A 13,784-nucleotide genomic window follows, 5' to 3' on the forward strand; every position below is an offset into this window, starting at 1 on the left:
AAGAGCCAGAAAGTCAATCCAAGTCTCCCATGTGGGTGGCAGAAGCCCAAGTACTTGAGGCAAAAGCACTGCCTCCCAGGAAGTTGGAGTCAGGAGCTAGAGCCAGGAATTGAACCAGGCGCTCCAGTATGGGATGTAGGTGTCCCAGCTGATGTCTTAACCTCCAGGCCAAATGTCCAATCTTTTTTTTTTTTTTTTCCTTTTTAAATTACATTCTTCTAAGTTTCTGAGTTGTCTTTTTCTAGCCTAGTCATTCATCATATTAAGATGAAAGAAGTTGCCTACAAGCAAAATATCTGAGCAGTTTGAAGCCAATAGGTAGAAATAAGCAGTTTTATAGAAATATGTGCCGTAGTTGTCTTCTTACTTTTATCCAAATGCTTTGTCTAATGGAAATATTGAGGATCAGAGTTCATGTTTTCTCCTGAAGTAAAATTTGTAACCCATCAAGTAGACTGTTTTAACAGTGTTTTTAAGGTGGTGAAACAAGTTTAACCCAGTCTACTAAAGTTGTTTCATCTACTAATATATAGTGAAGCCCAGATCTGACAGCTCATTACTTGCATCTTCAGCTCCTTTCTACACTGTCTTACAGTGTCTTTTCTATAGAAAATGGAGTTTTTCATTTCAGAAAAATCATTTAGAATTGTGTTAGACATGAGACAGTAGCTGTTTTATTTGCTCTGTGTTTCTTTGATTTGTGTCTTTGATATCTGTTTTCCCTATTTAAAATTTAAGTGAACAATTATAAAGAGATGTTATAGCCATAAATTACAACTTGCCAAATTATTTATAAGAAATAAAAGTGTATCTTTGCTGTTTATAATTATACTCAGTCCAGATTATGCTGATGTCCCTAGGGAAACATGCAACTAAAATATTAATACATAGCCTACAGATATTATGAGAACAAATATGAGCAATCCAGGAATTGCTGGTTGAAGCACTATAACTCTTGTGATTATATTTTCCTCTTCTTGATGCCAGACTTTTTTTTTTTTGCTATGTTCATGTGTTCCTACACAGCTTATCACCCGATGATTTGACTGACTATTCTCATTACTTGAAGCTTTTGACTGTCTGCTATTTCTCCTCTTTAAATGTATAATTTTTTTATTATTCATGATTCTGAATGAATCAACCAAAAACACAGCTACTTAGGTGGAATGTTCTAGTAATAGCAGAACCACATACTAGCACTGTGAACCATCCTTGTTAAAACTCTACAACCACAGTTGAGTGTTGTGCTGCTGTGGGGCAAACAAAGCTTGAGACACCTGCATCCCACATGGAAGTGCCTGCCTGAGTCCTGGCTGCTCTACATTTCTCATCCAGCTTCCTGTAATGTGCCTCAGAGGCAGCAGATGGTTGGTACTTGGATCCCTGCCATCCGCATGAGAGGCCCAGACAGCTTCTCGGCTCCTGCCTTAAATATGGCCTAGCTCTAGTGAACTTCTGAGAGTGAATCAGCAGATGGTGGATCTCTCTCTCTCCTTCTCCTGTGTCTTATTTATGTCAAATAAATAAATAAATTTTTGAGAAGGGGACACAAAGCTGTCAAGAACCAGAAATAGTAAGAAAACCTCAGGATGAACATGTGCTTAGCCATTAAATATACATGGCTAAAAAAATAGTATAAGGATATAACACTAATATGTTTCAATGCAGAGAAACCTTAGCTACCTAGCACATCAAGGAAGAAAGCATTGTGTGTGATCTGATTAAATAAATGGTATATACCTTCCAGCACCATACTGTATTTAACTACTGCTTATCCTTAATAAAATTTTTGAGATTTTTTGGAACATAATATTTGTAATGGCTAAGAAAAAGAGCTTTACAATCTGTAGTTCATGTGTTTGAATTTTGGTTCTGCTGTATACTGTACCATGGCTAAATGACTGATTTTAAATCATCACTGCCAAATTTGTAAAGAGGAAGGAAATAACCTGTGTTTCCCTGGTTGATGTGAGTGTGAGGTAGAAGGCTTGGCTGTACCATGTCACTGTCATGGTGATGGTGGTCTGGGTTGTGGCACTGCAGTGTACCGCTGATTCTGTGTAACACCTGTGTTCCAATTCATCCATCAGCAGCTTTAGCCACCCTCCTGAGTCTGCAGTTCTCCACACCCCCAGCCCTACTTCTTTCTCTGAGGCTCCTTATCCTGAATCCCTTCATCACATTTCCCCGCCTTTAACACTTCTCATCTGTAACTCCCAGTGCTTGTTCCTCTTCCTCCCTTGTTTACTACCTGCAAAAGATAGAATTAGCTGGAAGCGCTCCCTGCAATTGGTGGCTGGTCCCACTAGTGAAGAATGGAAGTAGATCACTGGTGCATCAGGGAGCTGGAGTCGAAGCACTGCCCAGAGGCCACCCTCCTGAGAGCAGGGTACCGCCCTCCAGGGAGGGAAAGGACAGACAGAGCCACGAGGGACATAAGAAGGATGAGACCAAGGATATCCCTGGAATGGCTGTTCGTGCCTTGAGATCAAAGTTTAGAAACTCAAAAGTTCAATATAAGGTGACTTCCTAGCCACATCCTTCTCCACCAGAGGATCACATACCACGTCAGGATTTGGAATTTAATGAGCTTGTCGTCACGTAGAATCCGCTTTATTTTCCTCTTAGCTGAGGTCAGAAAAAACAAATCATGGAAACATATAGCACGTTCTTTGGTGAGATGAATTCTTACTGAAGCTGAGAGGCCCCTTGAGTAAGCATGCCAGTGGGGAAGTCTAACACCGGAAGGGGAGCCAGCTTCTCTCTCGGAACCAGTGGAACTGCCAGAAGTAGAGTCCCAGGAAGTGCTGTCTTGCAAATAATAACCAGAGTTTTTGTCCAGTCTAAAAAAAAAAATTGGTGTTTCTTCACAAACACACATGAGTTCAGTAAAATCTCCGAGCTTTAGCATATCAGAGACGGGCGTGTTTGAAGTGGGTTTATAATTACTCCATCCCCAATTTCCCAACTCAGAAATCTGCTACTTTAGCAGGTGGGTAAATTGTACAAAAGTATAAGTACAGTCAGGTTTTGATGATGATGACACCAAAAAAGGGCTTAAATGATAATTAATTTTAAAATTTTATGATTAACAAAGTATTCCTTATTTTTAATCTTATGTTAGTTTATTTTTAATATTATTTCTATTTTCCATGTAATAGTAAAATGTTTTATATTTATCTTTATAAAGTTACACTTTTGTATTTCTAAACTTTTATATTTGTGATATATTAAATATTTGGATTCACTAATTTTTGTTATGGAATCTTTTAAATAGAGCAAATATAGAAAATAAACACTTTAATTTTGCTCCATTATTTAGTCACTCTTGGGGGAGATGTCTAAATGAGATTTCAGATGAGACTAAAAGATGAGAGGACATAGTCAACAGAACAAGGACTAATGGGAAGAACATTGAGAGGTTTTTGGGTGAGAAAGAGCATAGGGAACTTGAGCACCTGAAAGAAGTTCAGTATAGTTGGCTCTCAGAATTTAGAAGGCTGAGAGAGGTCCGAGTTGAGGCTGGAATAACAGGCTCCTGATGGGTTACGAGGATACTGGTAAGCCAGGGAAGGATTTTAAGGTTAGTAGTAATTGGTGAGATTAGAATTTTAGAAAGTTGATCTGGCTGCTCTGTGAACAAGATGGATAAAAGCAAACTAGTTATTAAAGACCCTCAAGCAGATAACGAATAGGGTAAGTCAGAGGCAGTGAGAAGAGAAGTCAGAACAGGCATTCAAAGGGCATGGCAGTGGGTCTAGCGTGTGTACCTGGGTCAGTGTGGGAGCAGTTGCTGACACAGGGTCTGCAGGGAGGGCCGTATGGTTTCTGTGGGAATCTGCAGATGCTCTCGGGGATAGCTCTGGGCCTTAGGGGAGAGTGGAGTGGACTTGTACACCACAGAGCATCATCTGCATTTGGATGGCAGTTGAGCTTCTGCAAGTGGTTGAAATAGTCAGTAGAAAGAGCACTGGAACCTGTGCAAGAGCACCTGGAGGGCTAGAAGCCAAGTCAGAATAGGGCGGTGCATGGAGCCAACAATTGGAGTTCTCCCGTACAGAAGGAAGTGATCCTGGGCGTGGGCTGTTTCCAGGACGGGGAGCAAGATGTGGACAAACAGTGCCCTTCGTGTAGCTGTAAGGTAGTTGTTGCTGATGAGCGTGGTGGAGATCAGACCATAGCATTTGGAAAGTGAGAGGTTGGGCAGCTCTTTGAGAAGTTCCCAGTGGAAGAAAGGAATCATATTTTAGTTCTGAATGATGCTAAGGAGAAAGAAAAAGAGTAAGAGGTACATAAAAAGTTGTTGGAGAAATGAAATTAGAAGATTCCTTTGGTGCAAAAAATTGCAATCTGTGCATAGGTTTTCATAATACCTATGTTCCACAAACTTTTCGATGACCCATTGTATGCATGGATTTCGAAGGATTTTGCACCATAATAAACTTGCCTTTTAATTCTGTTTTCCACAAACTTTTTCAAGTGCTGTCATCTGTTTGAAGGAGACTTGAGCCTGATTAGATGATAATGAGAAGGAACAACTAGAGAAGCAGGAACTTAAAGAGAGGGAGAGTGAGGCCTCAGTGTCTCTGAGAAGGTGCAGCCAGGGGAGGCCAGGAAGTAGGGGAGATAAGATTTGTGTTGTAAGTAGAAAGAAGTGTGCTGCTGGATGCCGAGAGAGAAAGTGATAAAGAAGTTTACTTCTGGGATAGTTTCTTATTTTTGTGTGTGGCAGGCAACGTTGTCATTTGTTGAGACTGGGGAGAAGGGTAGGTAGGTAGAAGTGGGAGAGGAGTGGAGAAAGTTTAAAAACTGGCTCTGTAGAAACAGCTGACTGGGGAAAGCTTGAGGACGGGGTACGAGCTCTCCTGTATCTCTTTGAATTTCACAGTAGCACAAAGCGAGAGTACCACCTGCCCTGCCTGGGGTGTGTGTGCAAGGGGTGTTTGAAGAGTTTTTAGAGTCAGGTTTTGGTTGAGTCCATGAAGTTCAAGGAAAGGAAGGACATAAACGGGACTCAGGTATGCCTGTGACGCATTGGCTGTTGTGTGCTGCAGTGCTAAGACGTCCTCGCAAGCCATTGAAGTGCTCCTTCAGTAACGGCCCCAGACTGCTGTCTTGTTTTTCTTTAAGTCCTTGTCCGCTTTTTTATATTCTTTCTGTTTCCTCCCTTTCTGTTTTCTCCTTGTTGTCAGTTGTTCTATCACATTGCTGTCTGCATGCAAGTCTGTATGAGCCCTACACCTTGGACTTTGTCAACATCTGGAATTACCCCATCTCTGAAATAAAGCTGTGGGCTTGAAGACCAGACAAGCAAGCTTATTAGAGTTGTGTGCAAAGTAAGAGTAAATAAATACCCCTGAGTGTGATTCTCACGTGCTGTGCTTCGAGGATGTTACATGAGTTTTGTGACATTTATTGGGTTGTTTCTCAGTTGTCCATATATTGGATGTTTGTTGCCTGCATTCCCATTGTGTTTTTCTTGTTTTGAATTTCCATGGATTATAATATTCTTAGAAAGACCCACTATTTATGATTGTATCTCTTGTAATTGTGGTTTAGTATTACAAACTACTTGCCTATACATTACCTAAATTTTAAAATACCTGATTAGATATTTTATGTTATTATTCTCATGGATTTTCAAATATTTATATAATTTGTATGGAAATAACATATTTTCAAATATTTATGCGTTTTTTTGTGAGAATGACATGCCACATCACAATTTGATCATCTCATCATGTTACATGTAAATGAAATAGAACAATATGTAGTAAATATTTTGGAGGTTTGAAAAATAAGTTACCTACTCTAGCTTTTCATATGTTTCTGTGTTTTATGGAGTTCCTCATCAGTGAACCTTTCCTGTACATATCAACACATACATAAGAAGTGCCACTTTTTAGCAGTCTGTAAATTAACTTACTTTTGATCCCCACCTTCCTTCCTGTCAGGAGGGAGGTGCGTTCACAAGCAGTCACTTGGAGACTTTTCCCTAGTGCCCAAGTGAGCTGAAATCTGGGGCCCTGTAATGGGAACACAGAGGCGAGGCCCTGACTCATCAGCCACGTGGTCACACTGGTTCCCTAGGAGATGCCTGCTCCCGGCTTCCATGGCTTTCCTGGGTAACTCCTGTGCTCAGTGCTCCCGCCTCCTCCCTGGCTGGCTTTGCCTTTGCCTTTGAGCATGCCCATCTCACGTGGGCTCCCTGGGCGTGGGAGTGTGGTCATTTCCGTCACACCCCTTTCTCCTCTCTCTAATCCAGGGAACACCTTTTAAAACTCTCTCCTCAAACTGTGTTCTCAAGAGGTTTAAGATTATTTTTTTTTCTTTTTAAAGCTAAAAAGCTCTGACACACACAGTATAGCCTATTTAAATGGTGGGATATAGAAAAAGAGGAGTAGTAAGTTTTAAGGGCAGTAGAAAACTCAACAGGACATCTCTAATCAGCATTACCATCTCTGGAACAAAACCTTGGTAGCCTTTATTTTTATAACTCACTAAAGAGCATTAACATCTTTTAAATGTGTTTACTTCTTATTGATGTAATTTCTTAGTGGTGATCTTAAATACTGAGCAGAACTTGATATTTTCAAAGTGTTGGGTAAGTTTTAATTTTGTTTTGTCTTATTTTACCCAAGAACACTGGAACTATTTTGGGGCTGACGAGAATCTTGGTCCAGTGGCTGTGAGCATTCGAAGGGAGAAACCAGAGGAAATGAAGGAAAACGGATCTCCATACAACTACCGAATAATTTTTAGAACTAGTGAGGTAAGTTTTTGAATGAAAGAGATTTGAAGCATAATGGAAGTGAGGAAAAAATATAGTAGTAGCAATACCAAAGCAATTGAACTTAGTAGCACATGGTTACAGATGTCTTTGGAATAAACAAAGGCTTCTTTCTCTCTTTCTTGTGGTGATGGGGGTGGACAAGATGAGTAGATCTGAATCCTTTCTTTCAGTCTAGCCCTGGACGGATGCCATAACTGAATGGGCGTTTTGATGAAGAGCATATCCATTTAGTGTAGCCCAAGGACACTCAAGTGCTCAGAATCGCAAATGGCTGGCAGGTGTCTGGCCTGATGATTAAGATGCCCAAGTCCCACATCAGAGTGATTCCCAGCTCTGGCTCCTGACTCCAACTTCCTGCTATTGTAGACCCTGGGAGACAACGAGGATGGCTCAAGTGGTTGCGTTCCTACCACCCACATGGGAGGCCTGGTTTGAGCTCCCAGCCCTAACTCCATCTCTAGTTGAGCTAGAGCCATTGCAGGCATCTGGGGAGCAAACCAGCAGATGGGAGAATCCGGCACAGGAGATTGCCCATCCTAGTCTCCTTCTCAGGACGGCCAGCATGCTTATGGGTGACAGAGGTCTCCTGAGATTGAATGCAATCTTCCTAGCAATTGTGTGGGACATTTCTTAGATGTTGAGGAGGGAAAGGAGCTTTTCTTCTTTCCTCATTTTGCTGTCTCTTGGACCTGTTCTCCTAGGCTTAGAGCTAGAACTGAACCAGAGACCATCTAATTATGGGGAAGATGGGTTTCAGGAGCTCTTCAGGAATCTAAATGCATATAATATATGAGCTTTCATTCAAGTTAGAAAAGGAAAAATAAGTAGCCAATGAAGCTTTTTTAAATTTTTTTTTAGAGAAGACTTGTGACAGATCTGGAGCTCCGAGGTTCTTGTTTGTTTTCTTCCTCGACCTGTGTATTGTTGTGCCAGTTACCAGCTTATTGCCACTCAGCCTCTCACGTTGGGATTGTTGTTGTGTATTAAAGCCTAACTCCCCCTCGAGCTATCCAGAAAATAATGGGATTGGAACCAGTTTAAATTGGGCATTTGGCCTCATTTCCCCCACTGAATGTCAGGCAGGTTTCAGGGGTCGGCCTGTCTTAGTAATTGTTCCTGAGCTTGAACCCCAGGGAAATTAAAAATGAGATTTCTACAAGCAAGGCTTTAACATCTAATGTGTTGCTTGTGATGGCCAGAGAGAAATGAAGGATCGCTTGGAGCTGATCACGAGGCAGGGTGAATTCTTCCGCAGAGCGGGAAAAGCAGAGCCGTGCCGTGTGGAGCGCCTTGCTTCTTGTGAGGCGTTTTGCCCCTCCTTCGGCTCCTTGGTTTTAAGCCCCTGTCAAATGCCTCCTTTCCCATGGTTCTCAGCCATTAGACCCATCACCTTGCCGTGTCCTAGCCTGTGCCATGTTCCCGAGGTAGAAGTTCTCCACCTCCTGTCACTGGTGGCCGTGGGCCGTCCATTCTTGCCTCGCAGGCACCCTCCCTCTCCAGGGTTAACTTGTGGCCTCAGTCCTTCCATGGGCCCTGAGCCACACCAACTCCAGCCTTTCTCACCTCTGTACTTTCACTGCCTGCTGCCTCACCTGCCCACAGTGCTCTGCTTACATGCCCCTCACCATGTCATTGGCTTAGAGTCTTTACCTGCCCGCCCATCTGAGTGTTTCATACCCTTTCTCTTTGCCTTTGATTAAAAGATCCAAGTCAGGGGTTGTTCAGCGACCCTAACCAGCTCTTATTTAAATTCAAATGAACGTTCAGTTTATGGTGAGGCCATTACTTCATCTGTTTAAGCCAAAAGCTTTGAAGTCACAATTGACTCTCTTCTACTCCTCCTTCCCATACCTCAAATCTGGTCTGTCAGGAACGTTTGAGTTTTAGCCAGAACTTGGCCACTTCTCCCATCCCCACTGCCTTGTCCTGGTCCCTGTGTTGCTTGGAGCATTGGTCTCTCTTTGCTTCTGCCCTGCAGATTAGCGTTCTTTCCATCCAGCAAGGGTCTTCTTAGGTTGTGATCCAGATCTTGTCATACTTCACTCCAGAAGCCTTAAAGGGTTCCCATGTCCCTCTGAACAAAAGCCAGTGTGCTTGCCTTGCTCGGGAACCCTGCACACCTGCTCCCCAGTTCTCTCTCCCGCCTTACCTCTAGCAGCTCCCCGGCTTTCTTCTCTTCTTCTCCTACTGCATCAGCTTCCTTCCCCTCTGGGCTGCCTGGACTTTCTCTGCCTGCAGGCTCTGAGACTCCCCTTCCTCACTTATTGAAGATCTTCCCCCAGCACCCCTGGGGCTCCAGCCCTCTCATTTTCCTCTACCCTTTAGTCATAAATTCCAGGAGCTCTCTTTGGCCACTGGATCTAAAATGTCTACTCCTTCTCCATTTTGTAGCCAATTCAATGCTTTATTTCTCACTAACACTTAACAGTGTCTTAGACATTATACTTCCTTAGTTTGGTTTGCCTGTGTCTCCCACTACAGTGCTGACGCCATGAGGGTGGGGCCGTTATCTGAGTTCTTTGTTACTACACACCTGAGAGCTAAAACAGCAGCCTCCATCCTTCCTGTCCTTCTTTCTCCTTCCTCCCTGCTGTTTCATCCCCTTTCCCACCTCCTCCTCTTCCTCTGAATGTTAAATTGCCACTAATGTTTGTGTAGTTTTTTCCTTCCTAGGAAAATAATCCTAAGGGTGGTTTAATTGTATAAGACTTTATATAGAAGTAAACAAAAGTCTTTTGATATATTCATTGTTTGCTAATTTGACTTGTTTAAAAACCAGAACAGCAGAGAAAGAGAAAGAGCTACCTGCTGGTCACTCCCCAAATGCCCACAAGCGGCCGGGGATGGGCCAGGGCTCTATCCAGGTCTCCCATGGGGGTGACAGGGACACATGCACTGCCTCTTAGGATACATTAGCAGGAAACTGGGTCAGAAGCGGAGGAGCCATGACTCAGACCAGAAACTGATATGGAATGTGGGCATCCTAAGCAGCAGCTTAACCCACTGCACTGTAACGCCAGCCTCCTGACAGAAGTATTTTCAAGTGCTGGTCCCTGTCCATCACTCATGGATCATCGCCTTACTGTTCTTGTCGAAGCCAGGTCAACAGATATATAATGACGGAAGATGGGATTTATATTAGGGCTTCTCATGTTACTAATCTCCCATGCCAGTAAGTGCATCCAGAAAAGAAAGAAACATGGGCATCGCTCTTTCACCCTGGTGGCTTAGTAAATGGCATGAAGATAACAAGAATTCAAGCGAATCTCTTTGATTTTAGTAGGGATAGTCAGTGCAACAAAGGAGCCAAAATGACCTTGCAAGGCATCTGTAGGCAGCTTGTGTGTGGCCAATCTTAGTGCATGTGAATGTTTTCAAGCATAAGAGCACAAGGACTCATCTCCCAAGGCGCTCTTGTTTCTGGAAGTCATTCCCAGCAATATCAGAACATCACGCAGTTACTGGGATATAAACATGAGTCTTTCTTTTTCCCATCTCCTTAGACTTCTGTGGAACCCATGGCTATCTTTCTGTGGCACAGGATACAATGGTTCGCGTTTCTGGCCCTAGCTTCTAAAATGAGAATACTCTCAGCCTTTGATCCCCTATCCCAAAGCATGTTATTTTTATTTATTCATTTATTTTTTATTTTTTGACAGGCAGAGTGGACAGTGAGAGAGAGAGACAAAGAGAAAGGTCTTCCTTTGCCGTTGGTTCACCCTCCAATGGCCGCCGCAGCCGGCACGCTGCGGCTGGCGCACCGCGCTGATCCGATGGCAGGAGCCAGGTGCTTTTCCTGGTCTCCCATGGGGTGCAGAGCCCAAGTACTTGGGCCATCCTTCACTGCACTCCTGGGCCACAGCAGAGAGCTGGCCTGGAAGAGGGGCAACCAGGACAGAATCCGGTGCCCCAACCGGGACTAGAACCTGGTGTGCCGGTGCCGCAAGGCGGAGGATTAGCCTAGTGAGCCACGGCGCCGGCCGCATGTTATTAGCTCATGAAAGGAAGGGCCCAGTAGTTACTGAATTTCAGCTGTTTCCCAGGACTTACAAGCAAAACAAAGACAATTCCTGTTGCATTAGATGGTAATAGGAAAATGATGATTTTTATTCATGTTATTTGAAAGAGATTATCCATAAATGAAAGCGAACAGATACTCATCAGATGAATAGACTGCAGATAGCTCCAGTACCTTGTTCTTGTATTGACAGTAAAGCGTGGTCGTCTCTGTCAGCTCCATCAGGTAGCAGGTGCAGACATGTCCTCACTGGCCATCTTCCTTTCGGTTTCCGTGTTCCCTCCTCATCCTTACATCATGTTCTTCTTTGCTGAAGACCTAACTGTATCTTCTGCCTCCAGTTTCTTCTCTTACAGGTCACCTCATTTGCTGTCTTAATCTCTCCTTTTTTTTTTTTTTTAATAAGATTTATTTTATTTATTTGAAAGACAGGGAGAGAGATTGATCTTCCATCTGCTGGTTCAATCTCAATGGCCGCAATGGCTAGGGTAGGCCAGGTTGAACCAAGAACTAGGAACTGCGCTGATCCGAAGCCAGGAGCTTCTTCCTGGTCTCCCATGTGGGTGCAGGGGTTCAAGCACTTGGGCCATTTTCCACTGCTTTCCCAGACCATTAGCAGGAAGTTGGATCTAAAATGGAGCACTGGGGGCCAGCACTGTGGCATAATGGGTAAAGCTGCCACCTGCAGTGCCAGCATCCCATATGGGCACTGGTTCGAGAACCGGCTGCTCCACTTCTGATCCAGCTCTCTGCTGTGGCCTGGGAAAGCAGTGGAAGATGGCCCAAGTCCTTGGGCCCCTGTACCCCCATGAGAGACCCAGATGAGGCTCCTGGCTTCTGGCTTCAGATCAGCACAGCTCCGCCTTTGCGGCCAATTGGGGAGTGAACTAGCCAATAGAAGACTAATTCTCTCTCTCTCTCTCTCTCTGACTCTCCCTCTCTCTCTCTGTAACTCTGACTTTCAAGTAAAATAAATAAATCTAAAAAATAAATAAATAAAATGGAGCAGTGAGGACTCGAACTGGTGCCCATTTACCATTCCAGCATCACAGGCAGTGGCTTTGCAGGCTGCGTTGCAGCACTAGCCCCTGCTGGCTTAATTTCTGAGAGTACACATCATTGTCCCCATGCACACACATTCTGAGTAGCCATTGGAGCCTGGTGAGTGTGTGTCCCTCAGGCAGCTGCAGGGTCCCTGGTTTGCCAGCTCTGTGGCTTTAGTGTCACTCTTCCTGGTGCTCTCTGCAGGTCCAGCTCCAACATTGCACCTCCTGCTCACACCCTGTTTTTCCTGTTGCTGTTACCTTGGCTCATATTTTTGCTGACATTTTCTTCTTGTAGAAGAAGCTATTCCTGTGTTTTGTAGTTCCCCACTAATGTTACCCCTTCCTCTCCTGCCTTGAACCACTTGGATCCATTCTTGACCGTCGGACTGTCTCAGGGCCTGACTTTGCTGTGCTTTCCTTAGTACACATATCCTCTCCTTCCCACACTGTATTTGCATATTTCTCACCTCTCACCCTATTACGCTGCTCATTTCCCTCTGCATGCACTCTGCCAGCTTTTGTGGCTCCTTACAAGTTACATGCTTAATGAAGGTTGTTCATTTTGATGGTTTTGTCATGTCACCGTACAGTATTGAAATTTTGTTGGCTGTCGCCGCAGCTCACTTGGCTATTCCTCTGCCTGTGGCGCCGGCACCCCAGGTTCTAGTCCCGTTTGGGGTGCGGGATTCTGTCCCGGTTGCTCCTCTTCCAGTCCAGCTCTTCTGCTGTGGCCCGGGAAGGCAGTGGAGGATGGCCCAAGTGCTTGGGCCCTGCACCCGCATGGGAGACCAGGAGGAAGCACCTGGCTCCTGGCTTCAGATCGGCGCAATGCGCCAGCTGTAGCAGCCATTTGTGGGGGTGAACCAACGGAAGGAAGATCTTTCTGTCTCTGTCTCTCTCTCTCACTGTCTAACTCTGCCTGTCAAAAAAAAAAAAAGAAAGAAATTATGTTAACTTTTCCATGTGGGAATTTTTGGAAATTAAGACTGGGCTTTATGTTTGGCTAACTTTTCTCAAGCAAATCATCATTACATAGGAAAGTATCTTCACTTAAGTTTATATTTCATAATGATGGAATTTATTTTAAGAAATAAAGGAAAATTGGGCCGGCGCTGCAGCTCACTAGGCTAATCCTCCGCCTTACAGCGCTGGCACACCGGGTTCTAGTCCCGGTCAGGGCGTCAGATTCTGTCCCAGTTGCCCCTCTTCTAGGCCAGCTCTCGCTGTGGACAGGGAGTGCAGTGGAGGATGGCCCAAGTACTTGGGCCCTGTACCCCATGGGAGACCAGGAGAAGTACCTGCCTCCTGGCTTCAGATCAGCGCGGTGCGCTGGCCGCAGCGCGGTGGCCATTGGAGGGTGAACCAATGACAAAGGAAGACCTTTCTCTCTGTCTCTCTCTCTCACTGTCCACTCTGCCTGTCAAAAAAAATAAATAAATAAAAATAAATTAAAAAAGAACAAAAATTATAAAAAAGAAATAAAGGAAAATCAAAAGTAATTTCCTATGCTGATGATTGTGCTGCTGTACTAACTATAATCATTGTCCTATAGTGATAGCATTTAGGGATAAGAATAGTTTATATTTGTAAGCTATGCGTTAAGACATTTAAAACTTTATACTTATCTTACTTTTGTAATTCTAAAAGGTATAGCACCCAGCTTCTGAATACATTTTCTTCTGGTGTTTCCCTGTGCCCTTCCCTTTTTTTTTTTTTTAAATAAAGGCCAAGTTTTTGTTTGTTTGTTTGTTTAAGATTTATGTATTTGAAAGGCAGATGGGGCCAGCATTGTAGCATTGCAGGTTAAGTCTCTGCCTGGGAAACAGGCATCCCATATGGGCTCTGATTCAAGACCTAGCTGCCCCACTTTCAATCCAGCTCCTTGATAATGCACCTGGGAAAGCAGCAAAAGATGGCCAGAGTGCTT

At 44.0% G+C, this 13,784-nt stretch overlaps 2 protein-coding genes and 1 long non-coding RNA gene across 27 annotated transcripts in view; 1 reads left to right on the forward strand and 2 right to left on the reverse strand.

Annotated features, from left to right (window-relative positions):
- Positions 1-13,784, reverse strand: part of LOC108175891 (serine/threonine-protein kinase MARK2) — a 657,969-nt gene that overhangs the window by 442,610 nt on the left and 201,575 nt on the right. The window lies entirely within an intron of this gene.
- Positions 1-13,784, forward strand: part of SIPA1L1 (signal induced proliferation associated 1 like 1) — a 429,087-nt gene that overhangs the window by 295,409 nt on the left and 119,894 nt on the right. For all 20 annotated transcript variants that reach the window (XM_051826282.2, XM_051826275.2, XM_051826274.2 and 17 more), the window contains one exon: positions 6,642-6,772. In XM_051826282.2, coding sequence (XP_051682242.1) covers positions 6,642-6,772 — 131 coding nt within the window. The remainder of the gene's footprint in view (positions 1-6,641; positions 6,773-13,784) is intronic.
- Positions 155-6,021, reverse strand: LOC138847213 (uncharacterized). Its single transcript, XR_011384909.1, has 2 exons — positions 5,927-6,021; positions 155-2,843 (listed from the first exon to the last, which is right to left on the reverse strand). It is a non-coding gene; the product is annotated as an uncharacterized lncRNA (long non-coding RNA).

Source organism: Oryctolagus cuniculus, chromosome 20 (assembly GCF_964237555.1).
Source record: "Oryctolagus cuniculus chromosome 20, mOryCun1.1, whole genome shotgun sequence".
NCBI lineage: Eukaryota > Metazoa > Chordata > Mammalia > Lagomorpha > Leporidae > Oryctolagus > Oryctolagus cuniculus.